This window comes from Equus przewalskii, chromosome 2 (assembly GCF_037783145.1).
Source record: "Equus przewalskii isolate Varuska chromosome 2, EquPr2, whole genome shotgun sequence".
NCBI classification, from domain to species: domain Eukaryota; kingdom Metazoa; phylum Chordata; class Mammalia; order Perissodactyla; family Equidae; genus Equus; species Equus przewalskii.
Window position 1 is genome coordinate 30,550,955 of NC_091832.1, and position 22,657 is coordinate 30,573,611.

The 22,657-nt window shown below is 42.9% G+C and overlaps 2 protein-coding genes across 20 annotated transcripts in view; one reads left to right on the forward strand and one right to left on the reverse strand.

Annotated features, from left to right (window-relative positions):
* Positions 1-12,200, reverse strand: part of NIPAL3 (NIPA like domain containing 3) — a 48,036-nt gene extending 35,836 nt beyond the window's left edge. For 3 of the 4 annotated variants that reach the window (XR_011533974.1, XM_070597728.1, XM_070597717.1), the window contains exons 1-2: positions 11,841-11,982; positions 8,522-8,875 (exon numbers count right to left, since the gene is read on the reverse strand). Coding sequence is in view for 3 of the 4 variants with exons in the window: in XM_070597728.1 (XP_070453829.1) it covers positions 8,522-8,614 (93 nt within the window). In the remaining variant the exon portion in view is untranslated. Of the gene's footprint in view, positions 1-8,521; positions 8,876-11,840 lie in introns of all 4 variants that reach the window. The other variant, XM_070597713.1, reaches the window with a different exon arrangement.
* Positions 12,078-22,657, forward strand: part of STPG1 (sperm tail PG-rich repeat containing 1) — a 53,202-nt gene continuing 42,622 nt past the window's right edge. For 4 of the 16 annotated variants that reach the window (XM_070597734.1, XM_070597791.1, XM_070597801.1 and 1 more), the window contains exons 1-2: positions 13,264-13,400; positions 15,756-15,874. The gene's annotated coding sequence lies outside the window, so the exon portion shown is untranslated. Of the gene's footprint in view, positions 12,246-12,598; positions 12,751-13,263; positions 13,498-15,755; positions 15,875-22,657 lie in introns of those variants that run through there. The other 12 variants (XM_070597766.1, XM_070597796.1, XM_070597828.1 and 9 more) reach the window with 7 other exon arrangements.

Genomic DNA, 22,657 nt, shown 5'->3' on the forward strand with positions numbered 1-22,657 from the left:
GGGAGGGGGCACCTCTACCTCAAAGGGCTTGGAGACAATAGGGAGGCTCTGAGTGACGTGATTAGGACGCTGTTTCTAAACCAGAAACCAGGTGGCAAGCTCTAGAAGGCCACACTCTTCAGACTGGGGCCCAGAGACCTTCTTCTACAATGGCTTGCTGACCCTGCAGCTGTAAGGGGTTCGAGCACCGTATCCTCATTTCCTTCCATGCTCTTTGCTCCCGGCGGTTCCCCGCCTCACCTTTCACAACACTTTCTCCCACTTTATCAAAGAAAGCCTTGTCCTTCACTCACGTAGACTCACTCTGGCACACTGCCCCGAGCTGTAAAACCACCAAGAAACCATGGGGAATTTTGAAATTTGGTTTCCCAGGAGGTTTCTCTGGTGACAAATACTCATTCTAGAAATTACTTTCTTTCCCTCTCTCATACATATTCCTGTTAAGGCATGACATCAAAATGGGACACTTTGGCCTTTTTTGGGATTTTCTGAAATCAGAGTCTGATTTGACTGATGGCTGGACAGTAAGGACCAGCTTTGTTAATTAGGTTACATCGGCAGCTCAAGCATGTATACTGCGGTATACTAGCTTATATCAAGCACATGATAAAGCGTTACAATTAAATTTATGTTATAATATAGGTACCAATATTTGTAGTAAGTATTTGCATTATATACTATAATTAAAACATATGTATGACAATACAGTATAGGCAAAGGTATAATAAAATTAACAATATTTCAATTTCCCCAAACCTTTCCGGATATATCAGGTTAAGCCAACGTGATTCTAAGTGAAAAAAGTCACCAACATAACTGATAATAATGCCTTTTTGGCAAACTTCACAGAAATTGTGAAAACAAAACAAATCCTGTTGCAAATTAAGTGTGTCTAGTACTTTGCTTTGAACAAAAACAAAGAAGGCCCTAATCATATAGTTAGCTGATAGGCCAATAAAAATAGTTTATCACTATGTGATTTTTAGCACAAAACTTGGAAAGACTTGAAAGCACTGAGTGACACTGCTATAACAACGCTCCTCCCAGTACTTATGGGAATGAGGTTCTTGGCACATTCAGCTACAAAAACCAAAACTTGTAACAGAATTGATGCTAAACTCATTCTAGCAATCAGTAATATCTGTCTTGAACATTGAAAAAGAAAAAGCTCTGTTCTTCTCATTCAGATATTCGTTTCTAATACAATGTTATTTTTTATTTAATCATTGCCAAACATTATATTGCATTAATCAATTGCTTTTATTCAATTGCATCAACAGAAAAGCTTCTAGAATGAATCAATACTTATGAACCTATATCAAAGGAATTTTTTTTTGCTGAGGAAGATTCACCCTGAGCTAACATCTGTTGCGAATCTTCCTCTTTTTGCTTGAGGAAGATTAGCCCTGAGCTAACGTCTGTGCCAGTCTTCCTCTATTTTGTACGTGGGTCACCACCACAGCATGGCTGCCAATGAGTGGTGTAGGTCCATGCCCGGGAACTGAATGGGGCCACTGAAGTAGAACGTGCCAAACTCAGCCATGCGGCTGGCCCCAGAAATTTTTTTAAACACAATTTGATTACACACACTATGTTCTTTCTTGTAAAGAAGCACGACAGGTATCTTTAAAATTTTTAAGTGTTAAAAAATAGACACAATTTTGGTGACAAGGAGATCTGATCGGTGGTTACCAGGGAAAAGGGGGGGTGGGGGGAGGGCACAAAGGGGGAAGAGGTGTACCCACAACATGACTAACAATAATGTACAACTGAAATCTCACAAGGTTGCAATCTATCATAACATTAATAAAAAAAAAATAGACACAATTTTGGGATAAAATTCTGTGGGTGAAATGGAAAGGAAATACAAATTCCAGGGGGAAAAGGAATGAGGTTAAAGAAGAGCTTTCTCAGAAGGCTGATGGTGGGCATCGAGTGGTCTTTATATTCTAGGAGCTCCAGTTAAGTTTAAAAAGAAAAAAACAGTATTTAAATGTGCCAGGAATTCCATATTTTGCAAATGTTTTAACTTACAACGAAAAGTTTTAAGTTTTAGATGTCAGCTGAAAGAACGTGAGGAACCGTGTGGTGTTTCTTTAGAGGGCACAGGCCAGCAGGTGCTCTGCCCAGAGACTCATTTACCCACGCTAATGAGGAATTGTTAAAAAAAAAAGTTAACTGGCAGCAATTCTACAGAAACTGCAGATAGGAGACAAAAGGATTCTGGCTGCAGCAACACCTGAAAGCTGCTTTCTCACCTTTATAGGAGACAAAGGGGAGCTGGAAACAGCCTCCAGGGGTTGAGCAGAAACCCGAGACCAGAGCAAGGGCTGTTCAGAGGACACACGGGGGGGGCACACAGCTGCAGGTCCACGGGCAAGCGGCCTGGCTGAGATCTGCCTTGCTAAACCTACATTCCTTTCTCATGAGCAGGAGCAGCATTCACCACCCCAAAACGTGCCACTTTGGCATGTGGACTGTTTTGATCTGAAGGCAATTAACAGCAGACTCAGGAAAGCTTTTTGCTTCTCCCTTAAATGTCTAAAAGAATGTGGATAGGTGGCCTGTACTAGGAAGGGGGCCTGTACCAGGAAGAGAGCTATGATCCAAGATAAGCTTTTATAGCAGAAAGACTTATCTGCGTGGCAGGGCCAACATCTGTTTACCAAACGTTTCTCTTCTTGTCTTCCTATGAACTATCTTTCTCCCTTTTGAAGCCCCGGATCCCTGCCCTCTTCTCCTTAGCTCAGAATGGCATATAAGCCTCAACTGCCTGACTGCCTGTGTGTCTCATACTTTTTTTATGGGGCTCTGTACACATGAAATTAAATTTGTTTTTCTCTTGTTCATTTGTCTTATGTCAACTTAATTATTAGACCAGCCAAAGAACCTAGAAGCGGAGAAGGGAAAAGTTTTCCACCCCTACCCTCCTCTGCTGGCTGGGATGACAGGGGCCCTCTCTCAGGGCTGGTGCATGAACTTCCTGAGATAATTTGGAGAAAGGACTTATTATTAAGATGAAACATACGAAACTGCCAATATCTGACCATCTTTGACCTACGCAAGTGGTAGTTTCACATGGTTCAACCTGTAACTGGTAGCAGCTGTACTATTTTTACCCAGAGAGACCGCGCTGTCCTCTGATGAGATGCTGACTAAATGCACATGGCTGCCTGAGAATGTGTCGTTAACAACTTGCCAAGTGGAAGTAAAGAGATGAAGAAGAACAAAAAACACGCAACTGCAGTCATACAGACAAGCCGCTGCTGTCTCAGTGAGGCGGGTGGTGAGGAATGAAACCGAGAAATGAAAATTGTAAAACTCGCGAGAATTAACCAATTTAACCACCAAAAAGCACGGTTAAAAGGTTACTATGATAACAAAGGCTGATATTTACGGAGCATTTATATACATCAGGCGTGGCCCTAAGCCCTTTCTATGCATCCTTCAGGCCACAAACAACCCTGTGAAGGGGGTACTAACGACTGAGTCCTATTTTAGCACATAAGTTGGAAGGAGTTTACAGATGAACAAAGTAAGGCTCAGAGAAGTGAAGTCACCTGCCCAAGGTGAGGACGGGAAGATCAGAGCTGGAGGTCTGACTGCCAGTCTCCTGAGAATTACTGCTCCACATGTCTCCCACATGTTCTGAGGTGTCCTTCAAAGGCGGCAAAATAAATTAGGAAAAAATAAACCCCACCTGTAAGAGCCACATCCCCCCTCCCAACACAGACAGCAGAGGAGTTGTTACACAGCCATTTCCACAGCACATCACTCCCCACGCATAATGACCGGCTACAGACAGACACGGTCAGCAACAGCGCAAGGTCACTCAGGCCCTTTCATCCAAGCGTTTCAAAGGGCTTCATCAACACTGATTACGGCCACACCCTTGTGAAGTGGGGATCGGTCACTTTTCTGAGCATTTAAAGTCAAACGAAGAAGCTCCCCCCAGCCCAGGGGTTACAGTTTGAACTCACACCCATCTGCCGCCCTCAAGCGTCTGGCGAAGGGCAGCTCAGAGCTGAGGTGACAACCGGCAGGACTCCTGACGTGAAGCTCCTCCTCCAAACCGCAGAGCTTGAAAACTAAAAGGGGGTGTCCAGGTCTGTGGGCAGGGGGGAAGCGAAGGGCGGTGCCTGGGGGGCTTCCACCTCTGGACAACCCTCCCCACATGTTCTCACTGAAGTTATTGAAAGTGTTAAAAGGCAGTGAGGACACGTGGACGGCTAACCCAGAACAGGGATCCGACCTGGGAATCAGTGCCTCTGTCATTTAAGAAAAGAAAAGGTGTAGACAGAACCAAACAGTGTTTCCACTGAGGGGGCAGGCGGTGAGGACCGCCTTGGAGCGGCCTCAGGCCAGTGTCTTCACCTGCAACATCTTGGTTCTTGAGTTCCTTCACTTGCAATGTCACATGGGGAGCACTGTTCTGCGGTGACACCTAATCAGGTTCCCTACTGTCTCTCGACTTCAGTGGGCAGAGTCAATGGAGGGGGAAGGGAGGTGGGGGCAAGGGCTGCCCTCAGTCTGAAGGGAAATACCTCATGGGGGGGGGTGCTCTTGGTGGGGGAGCTCAGTTACCGGAAAAGGCCCAAGACTTGGCCAAAGTCACAGAGTGAGGAGGTGGCAGAGCCAGACCTGAACACAGGTCTCCCCAACACTTTGGTCCCCAGTATACTCCAGATGAGGGGGTAGCGAGGCCTCCCAACTATCAGGAACCTTATATTTAGGACATGCATTGTCTAAATCGGGCCATTTTGAGGAAGAAAGGGGGCTCTATGAATATGCCCATGGACATGAGGCACAAGCCGGGACTTCAGCTCACTGTACTCATGGTGCAGTCTCTGAAGGGGAAGTGTTACTGGTGAGGGAAGTGGGGTGAGGGCAAAACAATGTGCAGAAAACTGGATTTCAGACTCAGCCACGTCTAGCTGCAGCTTCAACAGACCCAAACACCAAGAGGAGGCGGCAGCAAAACCAGTCACTTCTCTCACTGCCCCACCTTCCCTGTGTGGACCTTGAAGACCAGCAGACCCGGGCTGGTGTCCTGCCTCTGCCACTTACTGCTGTGTGACTTCAGAGGAACTACCTTAACTCTCTGAGCCTCAGCTTTCCCATCTGAAAAGCAGAGCTGATGGTAAACCCCCACGGGACTGTCATGTTATATGAAACAAGGCCCCTGTTGAAACATCACCTGACACATAATAAATACTAAAACAATTCTAGCTTTTACTATTATTTTTACAATTTTCATTTTTATTATTATCATTATTACAAGCAACAGCTCAAAGGACCCTTCTGGCCCTGATCCAAAATTGATCTTTTACCAGCTACAACTCTGAAAGAAAATAAACTGTGCCCAGCAAAGCAGCCCAAGGTCACAAGGCAGGAAACCTCCCTTGGATACTGGTACCCCAGTGAGACCTCAGCTCAGATCCCCAGGTCCAAGGCTGCTTTACATGTGCCAACAGCAGCCTCGGTGAGAAGCCCGTTCGGCACTTGCTCTTCAGACTGACCTCCCACAATCCCTGGGATTCAAACGGCTCCCAGTGAAGGATCAGCTGCATTCTGGCTGCCCGAGGGTTACTCACATTCAAATACAAGGGACGCAGGAGAATGGTTAACCAGGCTCTGCTACACCTGTGAGCGGCTGCAGGCCAGCTCCCCGACGCTTACCTTCTCCAGCAGGTGAAGCATTACCTCCCGCACGACTGCCACTTCAACACTTAATAATCCATGTCGGGGAGAGAAGGGGCCTTGCAGAATGCCTGGCACAGGCGGGCAGCAGGAAGTGGTGGATAAAATCAAGGGCCTTGGCAGTGCACAGACCTGATCCGAATCCCAGTTTTATTACCTATTGACTATGTGGCCTTGGGCAAGTTAATTAACCTCTCTGTGCCATTTTCCTCATACGTAAAATGGGGTTATAATAGTACTTATCTTATGGGGCTTCTGTGAGGATTGGCACAGTCCCTGTCCCGTAGTAAACACTCAACAAAGGTTAGCTGCTATTATGATGATGATGATTACTATAGAAATTGTGAATTGGCAATAAAAGTGTGGATAAAGGGCCTATACTTTCCTGCCAGGAAGACTGACAAAGGCTGCATAAAAGGTGGTACTCGAGCTGGAGCTGGAAGGACGGGTAGGATTTCCATAGGCAGAACACAGGGGAGGCGCAGGCAGCTTCGGCTCCCGCCTCGGTAAACTCAGGTTGTTCTCATAACACCCTAGAGGATGGGTTTAGAACTGACCTGCAGAGGAGTGACACGGCTTTCCCCAAGTCATAACGCCACAAAGTGACAGAGCTGAGATTTCAAGGCAGGTCTCTCTGATTTCAAAGGCATGTTCTTAACACCCTGCCGAATCTCTGTTTTTTCACCAAATTCTGTCTTGAAGGGTAAATACTTAGGGAAACGGCTCTCCCACCTCCCTCCTAGACTGGAAGCTCCTTCAGGGAAGAGACATCTCAATTATCTACACAGCTCCCGGGCCACCCAGCACAGGCGCACAGAGAGGAGGTACACAGCTGAAATGCCTGTTTGAGAAACACAAGAACTGAGCCCTGACTCTTCCAGGCTGAAGCACAGCCACCAGCATCAGGGACCCGCTGGGATGCCGCCTCCTGGGCAGCTCAGCCTCTTGGCCTCTCTTTACAGACCACCCTCTCCCAACAACCAGAATCCACTCTCTGTTGTGTAGGGCAGAGCGCAGGGCTGCAACTCAAGCCAAATTGCTTGCTCCTGACTTCATCCCACTGATCAAGTTGGACTGGGGGCCTCTTAATGTTTTCTCTAAAGGTAAGAGATGACTTGGGGCAGCCTGTTTGGCCCACAGTGATGGAGCCCCAGAAACTGTGTTTGCTGGGTGACCCCACTCCCCTGGCCACCACTGATTGGACCAGTGTAGACACCTGACCCAAGCTGGGCCAATCAGATCTTCCCTCTTCTGAGGGTGGGAGTAAGAGTTCTAGCACCTTCCAAACCCCACTGCCCTTTCTGCTCCTGGGTTCCATGAGCTACCCTGTATCCTTATAATAATTTCCCTTTTGCCTCAGCTTCTCTGAAGTGTTTTTATTCCTTGCAACCAAAATAGGCTTAACAAAATCAAGGAGAAAGGAGACAGCTTCCCCTTAGAAACCCCTTCCCCAAACCCAGACAGAATTAACCACACCTTCCTCTGTTCTGTGCACCTGCCTCTGTTCCTCTTTATAACCAGAGGCAGTTTTTGGGTTTTTTTCGGTTTTTTTTGCTGAGGAAGATTCACCCTGAGCTAACATCTGTGCCAATCTTCCTCTATTTTGTATGTGGGTTGCTGACACAGCATGGCCACCGACAAGTGGTGTAGGTCCACACCCGGCAACCGAACCCAGGCCACTGAAGCGGAGCACACTGAACTTAACCCCTAGCCCACTAGGCTGGCCCCCAGAGACAGTTCTGAGTCAAGCACCTCCTACATGCCCAGCACTGGGCTAGGTGCCTTTTCACTGATCCACACAGTACAGAGGGATGCGGGCTGGAGAGAGGTATTACTACCACCGTTCTACCCCTAACAAGCTCTGAGGGGCTCACCCATGTGTCCAGGGCTTTGAACCCAAGTCTTCTTCCCTTTACCCCACCCTGTACTTCGTCAGCTCATAGCCCTTTGTTCACAAGCCTGTCTCCCACCTCAATTTTTAAACCCTCTGTTAGAGTCACCATGACCTGTTTAACTTTGCTCTGACACAAAAATATTTCCATAATTCAAGTACAGAATTAAATTTGTGATTAACATGGAAACTTATTAGAAATCTCATCACGGAGAGTATTCTGTGTTTTCTGATTCTGTATTTGTCTATTTGGCATCCATTTATCACAGGGCCAGTTGTATTAACTATATTTCCTTATTTTCTGTACTCTTGATGCTCCAGCATTCGTGACTGCCTTTCCCAGGGCTACCTGGTTCTTCAAGACAGCAAAGTAGCATGCACTCTGGGATACTCCTGGCAGTATTGTTTACAGTAACCCCAGATTAGCAACAACCTGAATGTCCAACAATAGGGGATCTGTCCAGCAAATTTGGATACAGCAGCTGAATAGATTATTGGGCAATCCTTCAAAAACCATGCTTTCAATCACTACTCAATGACCTTAGAAATATTCCAGAAACAAGGTTAAGTGAAACAACCAAAATACAAAACTTTATGTACAATATGATCACAAATGTGTAATATCAGAAAAAGTCAGGAAGGAAATATACTGAAATATGAACAAAGGTTTTCTCTGCATAATGGAGTGAGTGATTTTTAAAAAACAAATCTCCTAAGTGAATTGCATTCCTTTTAAAGTTCTCTACCTCTCTGTTTTTATGTATTTTAATGAGCATTTCTTTTCTTTTGATCACACATTCTCCTGCATGTGTGGAGGGCCCGCCTGTTTCTGCCAGTGATAAACCCTGGATCTATCTGTTAGCCAAAGCTGTACCGTGGTACTTTCTTGTTAGAAAAATACAAAATTCCAAAACCAAAAACAGCTCTTGCCTTGTAGGAGAAGGAAGCCTCGCTGGCAGAGTCGGCGCTGCTCGTGGGCGGGAGCTGCTGCAGCTGCAGGGCAGCACCGAGGGCTCCGTCCATGATGGTCTAATGGCACATCCCACCGGGCCGGGAGCGGGAGCGGGAGCGGGAGCTGCTGCTAAGCGGGATGGAAGCTGGAAGCCATCCTTCCTTGTGGCGTTCACCTCCTTCCAGCAGCCATGGCCTTCTCACGCGGAAGGAGTGCTTCAAGGCTCCTCTGGCTGGTTTACAGCCTTTTCCTCATCTTCACTCAGAGAAGTGCCAACTTCTGTCCTTCCCAAGCAGACAGACAACGGTGTGTTTCCGGCTTCTTGAGGGGCTCTGGGTGATGGGAAGGAACATTAAAAATGCATGCACAATGAAACGCTGAGCCCATCTTTGTTACCTGAGAAGACAGTACTATTAGGACAAAACACAGCTGCCAGGAGAAGGGAGGCCATTAAAAAAATTATATCATGCCTTTTGGCCCTTAATAAAGATAAGGCTCATCTATCTCAAAACTTATTTCCCAGCCCTTAAAAATCCCCTTTCCTCTCCGCCTTTGCTTCCTCCCACCCATCATATCCTAATTTAAATACGACTTTTTTCCATGGCTCCTCTACATAAGAAGTAGAATGCTGCCTACATCTCCTTCTCCAGGACTCCAAATAAAAAAATCCCACTGCCGTGCAAAGGGAACCACCTGGGTTCCAACATAGGAAAGAAAGAATGAGAAGAAAAGTTGTCTCCACGGCAGATGGAAGAACTGGGCTGCTACCGGGATCAGCCTAGCACAGGCAAGGTAGCGCTGGACTGGGAGAGGGAGGACATCTGTGTGCCCAGATCACTTCACCTCTGGGAGACTCAGTTGCCTCACCTGTAAAGTGGGGGCAATCATGCGGCTTCAAGTAAAACCAGCAATGACGGGAATTCCTGTTAACTTCATTGGACTGATATTTTCAGTGCATGTCAAACTTTTCTACCAAATAGAGAAAAAAAGAGAAAGAATGCCCCTCGTGTTCTGGGAGGCACAGCCAAAACATCCCACCACAAGTGCTAAGGGCTTCCTGGAGGTCTTCTTATATTTAAAAAAAGAAATCATACAGATTTGGTTTGTACTGCAAAGTCTATGTTTCTTTTAAAATAAAAATACTTTAAATTCATTTTGACCTGTCATGTGTTACCTGTTTTGCCTTGGCCAAGTCATTGAACTTTTCAGCCAGTTTCCTCTGCTGTAAAACACAGATTCCTCTCTCACAGGACTGTCGTGAGAATTTAATGCAACAATGTGTATAAAATGCATGCACAGAGAATGGTCAATGAATGGCAGCTATTATTAGTATTAATTTTATTCCTACCAGTTTAATTATTTAATTTACCCACGAACATTCCTTTCTTTCCCTCGTGCATTCAAGAAACAAATATTTATTGAGGGCTTACTATGTGCCAAACAGACGTAGTCTCTGCCATGCCTTGAGGCTTTGGAAGGCTGCCTCCTGTCTTTCCTGTAGCTTCCAGTTCCTTCTGCTATCTAACCCTAGGCGCAGGAATTCTGCTTCCCAGTGTGAAGAGTAAGTCATATTTTCTAGGGCTAACACTGTGTCCAGCACTGTGGCCAGGTCTCCCTTTGTCAAAAAGCCTCAGAATTAAATGATTGCTGCTGCCTCCATGTGAGGGTATACATTCCGGATATACATACATGAGGACACTCATCAGACAACTTTGTAACTCACATCCTATAACCAGACCTCCCTGACGGTAAAGCCCTATGAATATTTATTGCAACCTTGTGAAAAGCATAATTATTCTTCACTATACTTTTATGTGTGTGTGAAAAGCATCACTGTGTCAAATTTGTGTATCCCTGTTATAATGTTTTTAATAGAAGAGCCTTAGAAAGGAAGGGCGGCCCAGGGCTCTCTCCACCTCTGAGAGACCCTTGGGGGCTTTCAACCTGGAGCTGAAGGGGCAGTGGAGCACAAAGTGGGCAGGTCCTGAATCCCCTGTTCAGTTGCTCTTGCTGGAGATCTAGCCCAGAAGCTGGCAGAGGGACCTCCACACATGCCTACTGACTGGCTAAAGGCAGGCCTGTGAAGCACCTGGTGCACTGTGGCCACTTCACAGTCCAGAACAGAATGCCTTACTCACGCCTAATCTACCGCAAAACTAGATACCACAGATATACTCAGCCCCACCCATAGGGTGCCTGAGAAAGCATACGGGCATTGGAGACACGCCAAGGGGGTGACAGGAATCCAGGCCTCCTAGCCTTCTTTGGACCAGCTGGTGTGTCTAGGTGGGTTTCTGGTTTTGGTGGTGGTGGTCCCTTAATTCGCTTTTAAAAAGCAGCTTCCCTCTCTGCCTCAGGAACCCCCAGGCCTCTGAGGCATCAAAAGTAGAAGATTCTCCTTCAGCTGGGCAGCAGTTGGGACTAAAAGCCTTGGAAGAACTCTTTGCAAGTTGTCCTTCCTTATAAGTCACACATTCTTTGCCTAGTGACTCTCTTTTCCTGACTTCAAAGCACTTTTCCACGACTAACATATGCCCAAGAGGCAAGCAGCCAACTCTTTGTTGCCAACCACCCTTTAATTGTGAGGCCCTCGCATGCATCAGTGGGCACAGGATCTACTGACTTAAGAACAGAAAGATAACTCACTAGGTGCTGGCTTCCACTCCATTCCCCACCCCTTATCTCAATGAATTATTTCACCACCACAGAGCAGATTTTACAAATGAGAGAACCACAGCTCAAGGCTGCGAAAAGCAGGATCCCAATTAGAATTTGACTGTATCTGAAAAAATAAAACATGCCCTTTTCTACCCCTTGACGATTCAGCTTATGGCTGCTGAGTGGCAGTTACAGGCCAGGCGTTTTCCCTTTCCTGGGCTTTGGCTCACTAAAGGGTTACACTCCTCAGTCCCCTCCTGTTGGGCTGGAAACCACAACTTCCAGCAGCCAGCACAGATCGAGAACGCCTCCCCTCATCCACCTGCTGACTCCACCACATGCTACTGCCCGGAAGCCCGAGCCGGCGAGTCGAGGAATAATTTTGGCATTCACTTCCTGATTTGATAAAGCCTGGCATCACCTTTATTAAGGCAAACCCATGCCCTCTCTCCTCTCACCCTCGATGCAAAAATGGAAAAAACATGCTGAGGCAACGAGACCCAAACTGACAAGACTGGTGACAGCCAGAAGGAAGAGTATTTATATTTCGGGACTTTAGATGATTACAAATGCTTTCGCTTTTCCTGAAACGAAGGCTGAATTCAAGGCCTCCCTCCCTCCTTCTTAATCACTACTCACCAGCGGCGTTTCCTCTAAGGCCCACCTATCAGAGATTCCCGAGAAATGACTCGGATCTCCCCGCAACCCGGAGGCACAGCCTCCTGAATTCCTTCCCAACACCCAGCGGCCTGGACGCTGCAGTGTTTTGCTTTCAAAGGCTGCGATTTCATTTGTCAGATCGCCTGCCAGTCAAAAGCTGGCGGGCACTTCGCGCAGGCGAGTGGCTGCGAGGAGGAGGTGGGTGGGGTATCCCCCGGCTATTGGCTGCGCCGCAAAGCTTGCTTGAAGCGTAGGGGGAGAGCCCTGGGGAGCCTGCGCCCGGCGGGAGCTTTGCGCTCACCGGCAGGGGTCCCCTCTAGCGGCCGCCCGGGGGACGTTGGAACAAACCCCGCTTCCCTTCTCCGGCTGTGCTGGAGAGCTCAGGTGACTGCCCGACAGGTGGACAACCTGCCAGGTGTCCTTCCTTCTATCCTTAGGGCCACCTCCGGGCTTTGCTCCTGCTGGTCTCTGACCTCACGCTCTATGTATTCAAATCCTGTACATTCTTCAAGATCCAGTTCCCCCGAAAGCCTCGGGGCCATACATGTCTCTTCTTGTCTGCCTTCCCGTAACACCTGTTGGCTTCGCTATATTCCAACCCTCCCAGTACGTCCCCAGCTCAGCAAAGCTTACGGTCCTCCAGGGAGCCTGGCGCTTAGGAACGTTTCCGTCATGTACAAGTGTAATCATTAACACGTGCGTAGAGCTTACACTTTATCACGTGCGTTTCATTTCAGATCCGCACAACAACCCCAAGTGAGACATTGAGCTCCTGCCCATTGTACAGATGAAGAAGTGACATTTGGACAGAGACCCCAACGAGGAGAAAGCCGGTTTGGGTTCAGATCCTGAGGCGGGGCTCAGAGGGAACGCTTGAGAGCAGAACGAGGTTGGCATGTTGTAGGAACTGCCCAAAGGACAGCGTGGCTGGTCCGAGGTTATTCTGAGGGGGTGGGTGGTAGGAGCTGTGAGCAGAGGGACCGGTCAGGGACTGTTTATAATAAGATGTTTGGGTTTCATCCTAAGTTTAAAGGGGAGCTGTCGGAGGGTCCTAAGCAGGGGACAGGACCACCATGACTGCTGTGAAGCGGTTAAAGAGGAGCTCATGGGACACTATGTGGTTGCCCTGGTGTAGTTGTTCACATCACTCTTTTTTTCTTTTGCTATTATAAACAGGACTTGGATGAATGTTGGTTCACTCAGGTTTATCCTTGAGGTAGGATTTCTGGGTGAGCAAAATTCTAAGGCTTTTGGTCTATCACAAGAGTTTTGAGCGGTTGCCTAGATAAGCCCCTATTAAGTTTCCCCAGCGGTCCTGACGTAGTTCACCTGCACCCTAGAATTCTGGCAGCTTCCCTGCAGTTTTTGAAACGCCTCTAGCGATTGGCCAACAAGTTTTCACGCTAAAGAAACAGAGGACACCATTGGCTAGTGTTACTCAGGAGGCAGACAGAGGCAGGCTCCAGAATGTTAGGCCTTTGGTTGCCATAGCGACGGGGAGCTTGGCCAGGCCAGATTCAGCCCAGCGGACCAGACGAGGTAGGAGGCAGTCCAGTCGGAGGATGGGCCCCCCGGTCGTGGGGAGGAGGATCTGGCACATCCCATGGGACACCCACTGAGACCCCCGGCCTGCCGGGTGCGTGCCGAATTCCGGTGCCTCCTAGGCGGTGCCCTGAGGGCGGGAGGAGCCACCGTTGGAGGCGCCCCTCCCTGGAGGTGTGCCCTCAGAGTCCCCACTTGAAAAGTGGTGATAATAACCATGGTGCCTTCCCCCAGGGAGCCCCTGTGAGGGACGTGGGCGTCTGACTCCCCTGCCTCAGCCTTTGCGAGTGTCCAAATATTTGGGGGCTGGGGTGCTGGGCAATGGGTGGACGACAAAGAGCTGAGTTCTAATTCCAGACCCACTCCTGCTCCTTGAGTGTCCCCCTGCAAACATCTTCCCTGCTCTGGGCCTCAGTTTACCCATCTCTAAAACAAAAGGGTGAGATTGGAATCTCGTGGTCACTAGCCAGCTGCTAAAGTTTCCTCCAGCTCTCTCACACGTTTTCTGAGCTTATGAAAAATATCGAATGCATTGTTTACCTGAGAGTCCTTTGGAAATATGAAATACACTCAAGATGCAGTTGTGCATATAATCTCAGTTATGAGATTATAATTGAATCGATAAAAATCTCATATAGTCATAACTACTCATGCAAATCCCATAAAATTTCATGTAAAGTAACAGTATACATGACTTAGTATATATTGATATACTTTCCACAGTAATATATGTATATAAAGGTATAAAATATGATACTATAACATAAATAATAAAGACTTTTTTTAAACATAGAGATGGAGGAATGAAAACAGGCCTATAGTTTTAGTGACTTAAATCTTTATTGAATGTAACTCCTGAAGGAAAGAGTTGTATTATGAGCACATCTATACACATTACTGCTAAAATGATCCTTCCTGTAATATTCTTTCCTTCCTTCGTTCATTCCACAAATATTTATTGAGCATAGTGCCATTTTCCTGGCAGTATGGGCCAGGAAACAGACTGGGGATTCAGTGATGAACATTCTATTGGGGGAAGATCATAAAGAAATAAATACACATAAAACCTGATGTTGGGAAGTAAAAAATGTTCTGAGATAAATAAGGCAGGGCCAAGGCCTGGAGAAAGACGGGATGGTCCTTCTTAAGAGAGAGTGGTCAAGGAGGTCATCCCTAAGAAGGTTTGAACAGAGATGCAGATGAATCTGGTGACAGGGCTAGAGGATGATGCCCAGTATGGCGAGGGGAGAAATCTCCATGCTACAAGGAGGCTTATAGAAGCCAAAGAGGTCCCTTGTGGAGAAGAGGATCAGCCATTAGATGGTGGGACATGAGGGCTGCTTTCAAATACTTGGAGAATAGTCACATAGAACAGTGGCTTTCAAATTTTTGATGGTGACCCATGGCAAGAGATGCATTTTATATTGTGACCCAGCACATACACGTTAACTTAAACAGAACTTCGCAAAAGACTATGGGCTATGACCTGCATTTTGAAAATCACTGATGTGGAAGAGGAATGAGACTCATTTTGAGCTGATTCCAAGGGTTGGAATTAGAAGGAGTGAAGAGAGAGAGAGAAAGAATCAGCTTTGATACAGGCAGGAACTTTCTAGCCATTAGAACGACCAACAGTGAACTGCCTCAGAAATTTCCAAACGGAGTTCTAGGGAACCCCAGCATGTGCGAAAGTTCAAGACAGTCTCAAATATTTGCTTTATATTTTGAAAACTATATGCAATATCCTAATATTCAAAAACGAATCCTACCCACTCAGGGGTGCCCAGTGTCAAAATTTAGCATGTTAACATTTAGTGTGTGCTGCTTTTGAGGTTGTTATAGTGGTTAAGAGGGAGCAGAAGTCAGACTTCTGATGTGACCTTGAGCAAGTCACTTAACCCTTCCCTCTAAGCTTCAGTTTTCTCATCTGCAAACGGGATAATACCTCACTGGATTATTGTAAATATTGCATGAAGTATTCTCTATAAGGCATTTAGGACTGTACGGGCTCAATAAATGATAGCTATAATTTTAAGCTGTTAATACATTATCCCTGTGCATATATTAAAACCTAATGTTAATAAAAGCCTAGGCGGGGCAGCATGAACGACTTCGTGTGGATCATCATATTTGATCCTCACAAACACCTTGAGAGGAAGGTACTGTTATCGCTCTCAGTTTATGAAGGAGGAAACGGGCTTAAAAGGTTAAAGTCAGCACTCTGAAGTGGCAGAGCCTCACCTTGAACCCAGGCCTGGATGCTCTTGATCACTGCGCTGGCCCTCCCCTGGGAACTGCTTGCATATTTGCTGTGGATTAGGAAGGTGGCACATCCTCACTGCTCTTTCTTAGATTCCAGGCCCATGACGTCCTGTCATGAACAGTGGTAGAAGCAGGTGCACCGGTGAGGCACATCAGGGCAGTGCTCTCTTCACACCTGGGCTTCCCCTGCTCTCATTGTGGCTTCACAGGTATGCAGTACCGAGGCTGGAATGCATTATTAATAGTGTTGTCTTTAGGTGGTAGGATTATGGATTGTTTTAAAAAATCTTCTGAATGTCTTATATTTTCCAAAGATTTGACAATATGCACATATTACCATTGTAATAAGAAGCTTAAATTTTTTTCGAATCACCCGTAATTCTAGCAGATTAGGGCATTTTAAAAATAACAGCTGTGTTGCAGCTAGGAAAGTAGATGGTTCTTACCGAGATGCCAACTCAACACCGAAGAGCCGTAAGTGAATAGTGGCTGCTTTTCTAGACACTGAAAGACGTTCTTATACTGGAATAGTGGTTGTGCTATGATCGTTATTGATCCGTTTCTGTTGTTTTGAATCCCTTAATTTCTTTGAGTGTGTTGCCAATAATTCTATTAAATATTAATTTTTTTGTATAGATTGTCAACCAAAAAAGGTTGAGAATTTCTTTCTTTGTTTTTTTTTTTTAAAGATTCCATTTTTTTCCTTTTTCTCCCCAAAGCTCCCTGGTACATAGTTGTATATTCTTAGTTGTGGGTCCTTCCAGTTGTGGCATGTGGGATGCCGCCTCAGTGTGGCTCGATGAGTGGTGCCATGTCTGTGCCCAGGATTCGAGCCGATGAAACCCTGGGCCTCCAAAGCGGAGCATGCAAACTTAACCACTTGGCCACGGGGCCAGCCCAAGATTGAGAATTTCTGCTGTGAGGGTGACAGAATAAAGTGAGGAACAAATAACTGAAGGAGAAAAGTGTTGATAGAGCATAACATCATTTATTTAATCCTTAATTTGTTAGTATTTATAAATGGTGTAATTTCCTTAGGGGAAAAAAAAACTCTCAAGTCTGTCCATGAAAGATTAACTGCTATGGAAATTAAATCATACTCATGCTGTTAACGACTTACAAATAGACAAATATAGGAAACAACTGTTTTTAGACATTGGGCAACAAGCAGCTTAGTACTACAATCCCTGAGAGAAGAAAAACAAGGTGAGCCCTACAATTAGTGCTGGGGGTAGCTTCCAGGCCTCAGTTCAAGGAAGGAAGAACCCAAACAAAGCCCAGTATCCTGAGCTGGGGAGATAGAAATCAGATTTCAGGGAGATCAAAGTGGCTGGAATTTATAGGGTAGAACACCAGAGAGGAGGGACCTACACAAAAAAGTCTAGAAATAGGAAGAGAGTTCCCCTCAGGTCTTGGCTGAATAGTGATCTCCCCATGCATGAGAGGAATCTAAGACTAGGGAAAGAACTACCAGAAAGCAGCCTGAATAATTTCTGGGGCTTACACAGAACTGGGAATACTTTGTGCTGCCATAAACCAGGATGGAGAGACGCTGTATTAGATGGGGAGCAGATGGAGTCCACAGAAGCATCATGTCTTAGTAGTAGGGGTAAATTATTCCCAAAATAAAAGCTGCTCTGGATCCACTGTAACAAAGCTTATAAAACTCGAAAGCATCAAATGGGTCTCCAAGTTACAGGAAATGGTGCCAGAAAAAAATGGAACACTCCATAGGAATACTTCAAAACCCAGTACCCAACAGTGCAAAATTCACAATGTCCAGTGTCCAATACAAAATTACCAGACGTGAAAAGATACAGAAAAACATGACCCATATTCAAGAGAAAAATCAATCAACAGGAACAACCCCAGAGATCATAGAATTAGTAGAAAAGAACCTTAAAACAGGTATTATAAATCTTACAAATATGTTTAAATATTTAAAGGAAAACATGATGAAGATAGAAGTGGAAAATATAAAAAAAAGGACCCAAATGTAACTTCTAGAGATGAGAAATGCAATATTTGAGATGAAAAATCCAATAGATGGGATTAACAGCAGATTATACACTACGGATCAGTGGACTTGCAGACACAAGTTATAGACTATCCAAATGAAGCACAGAGAGAAAAAAGACAAAACAAAACAAAAACCCAAGAGCAGAATCTTAGTGACATGTGGGAAAATATTAAGTGATCTATACACGTATAACTGTAGTTTCAGGAAAGAAGGGGGTAAAAGGTGAAAAAAAAATTTTAAAATAATGGCCAAAGATGTTTCAAATTTGATGAAAACTATAACCTGCAGATTCAAGAATTTCAGCGAATCTCAAACAGTAAAAGCATAAAGAAAATGATGCCAACACATCATTGAAATCAAATTGCTGAATGAAAGCGATAAACAGAAAAGCTTAAAAGTAGATGGATAAAAAAAAGATATATTACTTACAAAAGAATCAAGATAATAATTACAGTGGACTTCTCGTCAGAAACTATGCAGGGCAGAAGACAATGAAATAATATACTTTGCAGTTGTAGGAAGGTGGGAACCTGTCAATCTAGAATTTTATGCCCAGTAAAAATAACTTTCAAAAAGTGAAAGAAAAATAAAGATCGTTTTAGACAAACAGAAACCTAGAGAATGTATTATCAGAAGCCTCCATTACAAGAAATGTTAAAATAAGTTTACAGACAGAAGGAATAGAATACTAGACAGAAGCTTGGATTTACACAAAGAATTGAAGAACGTTGAAAATGATAAATATAAACTAAATTTTTTCTTATTTCAATCTTGTTAAAAAATAATTGACTGTTTAAGTAAAAAAATAACATGAGATTCATAATATACTGTAGGCCCCCCATATCTGCAGTTTCTGCATTTGTGGATCAAAGGGCCTACACTGGTTGCATCTGTACTGAACATGTACAGACTTTTTCTTCTTGTCATTATTCCCTAAGCAATGCAGTATAATAACTATTTACATTGTATTAGGTATTATAAGTAATCTAGAGATGATTTAAAGTATATGGGAGGATGTCCATAGGTTATATGCGGATACTATGCCATTTTATATAAGGGACTTGAGCATCCGTGGGTTTTGGTATCTGTGGGGGCCCTGGAACCAATCCCCTGCAGATACCGAGGGATGGCTGTAGGTAGAACTAAAATGTACATGAAAAGGACGAAAAGGATGGAAAGTGGGAAATGGAAGTATACTATTGAAAAGTTCTTACACTATATGTGAAGCAGTATAATATTTGTGATAAAGATGTAAACTCTAAACCTTAAAGCAACTACTAACAATAAAATAAGTATAGCTAATAAATCAGCAATGAAGATAAAATGGAATCATAAGAAATACTCATTTAATCCAAAAGACTGCAGGAAAAAACTAACAAGCATCAGATGGAACAAGGAGGAAAGTGATAGATTTAAATCCAGCCATATCAATTACTACATTAAATGTAGAAGGTCTAAACACTCCAGTCAAAAGGCAGAGCTAAGAAGATTAGATTTAAAAAACCAAGACCCAGCTATGTGCTGTCTTTAAGAAACCCGCTTTACATGTGGAGACACAGATAGGTTAAAAGTAAAGGGATATAAGAAGATGTAGTATGCTACCAGTAATCAAAAGGAAACTGGAATGACTATATTAATATCAGAAAAAAACAGACTTCAGAACAAGGAAGACAGAGGCATTTCATAATGATAAAGGGATCAGTTCATCAAGAAGAGATAAAAATCCTAAGTATACATGCATCTAAAAATGCTTCAAAATACATGTAGAAAAACTGGGAAAACTTAAAAGAGAAATAAACAAATTCACAGTACTATTATATAGTAATATAATGTTATAACACTTCTCTCTCAGGATTGATAAAATGAAAAAAACAGAAAATCAGTAAGGATATAAAGACAACACTATCAACCAATTTGACCTGATTGACATTTATAAAAAAAACTTCCATCTAAAAACAGTGGAAAAACTTGAAATCAATAATAGAAAGATATCTGGAAAATCCCCCAGATACTTGGAAATTAAATAGCAGACTTACAAATAAACAAAGTATCAAAAGATATTACCAGGCTCATTTGCCACAACATGGATGGACCTTAAAGGTATTATGTTAAGCACACAGAGAAAGGCAAACACCAAATGATGTCACTCATATGTGGAAGATAAACAAACACATGGACACAGAGAACAGTTCAGTGGGTACCAGGGGACGGGGGTTACAGGGTAGGCACAAAGGGTGAAGGGGTGCACTCATATGGTGACTGACAAATAATAATGTACAACTGAAATTTCACAATGTTGTAAACTATTATGACCTCAATTAAAAAGTAAAAAGAAAAAAAAAGATAATACCAGGAAAAGCAGAAAATATTTTAAATGGAAAGAAAATGAAAACACAACGTTTGAACATATATGAGATACCACTAAAACAGTGCTTAGAGGAAAATTTACAATATTAAATGCTTATATTAAGAAAGAAGAGAGAAAGACAAATACTGCATGCTTTCACTCATATGTGGAAGATAACAAACACATGGACAAAGAGAACAGATTAGTGGTTACCAGAGGGGAAGGGAGTTGGGAGGGGTGGGCGAAAGGGATAAAGGGGCACATATGTATGGTGATGGATAAAAATTAGACTACTAAGGGTGAGCATGATGAAGTGTATTCAGGAATTGATAAACAATAATGTACACCCAAAATTACACAATGCTACAAACTATTATAATTCTGATAAAATTACTTGGAAAAAAAAGGAAGAACGAAGAAACGTCTAAATTCAGTGATTTAAGCCTCCACCTTAAAAAGCTAGAAAACTAAGAGCAAATGAAGCCTAACATAAATAGAAAGAAGGAGATGATAACGATGATAGAAGTAAATGAAATAGAAAACAGAAAAACAATAGAGAAAAATCAGTGAAACCACGTGCTGTTTTCTTTTGAAAGGATCAATAAACTTCTAGCTGGACTTATCAACAAAAACATATAAGATGCAAATTACCAATATCAGGAATGAAGGGGGGACATTAATACAGAACACGCAGATATAAAGGTTAAGAAGGGAATATTACGAACAACTTAAGGCCAATGACTTTCATGACATAAATGAAATGGAAAAATTTCCTTGAAAGACACAAAGTACCAAAGCTCACTAAAAAAGAAATACATAACCTGAAAAGCCCCATATCTATTAAGCAAATGGACTTTGTCTTTAAAAACCTTCCCACAAAGAAAACTCCTGGCCCAGACTGCTTTACTTGTAAGTTCTACCGAACATTTAAGGAAGAAAGAACACCAATACTACACAAACTCTTCTGAAAATAAAAGAGAAAAAAACACTTTTCAACTCATTTTATGAAGCCAGCATTACTCTAATACCAAAACCAAAGACGTTACAAACAAGAGACAACTACAGCTTAATGTCCTTCATGAACATAGATGTAAAAATCTTTTTAAAAATTCTAGTAAGTTGAATCCAGTAATATATAAAATTGATAATATAATCATGACCAAGTAACATTTATTCCAGGAATATTATGTTGTTTTAACATTTGAGAATCAATCACTATGATTCATTTAATATACTAAAAAAGAATAATTATATGATCATCTCCATAGATGCAGAAAAAGTATTTGATAAAATTCAACATCTACTCCTGTTAAAAACCCTCAAGAAACCAGGATTAGAAGTGATAAAAGGCTTCTGTAAAAAAACTACAACTAACATCCCCATACTTAATGTTGAAAGACTGAGTGCTTTCTTACTCATCAGTAATGAGACAAGGATGTCCACCATCACCACTTCTAGTCAACATTGTACTGGATGTCCTAGCCATTGCAATCTAGTAAGAAAAAGAAAAAACAGGTGCACAAATTGGAAAGGAAGAAATAAAACTCTTTTTATTTACATATGACATGATTATATATGTGTATAAATAAGTTCCTAATTTACAAAAAAGTTATTAGACTTAAAAAATGTTTATCAAGGATTTGCAGATATAAGATCAATGTACACAAATCAATTGTATTCCTGTATACTAGCAACAAACAATTGGAAATTGAAATAAAAAAATACCAGTTTCATGACATAAAAATAGAAATATCTAGGAATCAATTTAAGAAAATATGTGTAATATCTGTATACTAACTATAAAATATTGCCCCCAAATTAAAGAAAACCTAAATGAATGGCGAGGTATACCATGTTAATAGATCATAACACTCAACAAAGTTAAGGCATTAATTCTCCCTAAATGGTTTTATAGACTCAGTGCAATCCCAATCAAAATCCAAGGAGGTTTTTTGGTAGAAATTGACTTGCTGGTTCTACAAATTGCATGGTAACTTGAAAGAGCTAATCTAAGAGCAAGTACAATCAAAATAATTTTGAAAAAGAACTACTAAGTTGGAACTACCTGATTTCAAAACTTATTACAAAGATAGTGTGCTATTGGTATAAAGATATACATATAGGTCAAAAGAACAGAATATATATAAAATCTCAATGGATTTTTGATGAACGTGTCAACATAATTCAATGGAGAAAGGGATATTCCTTTCAACAAATGGTGCTGGAACAGTGGGCTATCCAAATGCAATAAAACGAACCTGACCAGTACCTCATGCCATATACAAAATTTAGTTCAGAATACATCTTAGACCTATGCTTAATAGCTAAAACTATAAAACTTCTAGAGGAAAACATAGGAGAAAATATTTGTGACCTTGAGTTAGGCAAAGATTCACAAACGATAAAAGAAAATAATTGATAAATTCAACCTGAAATTAAAATTTTTGCTTTTCAAAAGACACTGTTTAAGAAAATGAAAAGGCAAGCCTCAGACTGGGAGAAAATATTTCCAAAACATATATGTGGTAAAGGGCTTTTATCCAGAATATATCAAGAACTTTTACAACTCAATAACAGGATAACCCAATTGTTTAAAAAAATGGCAGAAGATTTGAACAGACAGTT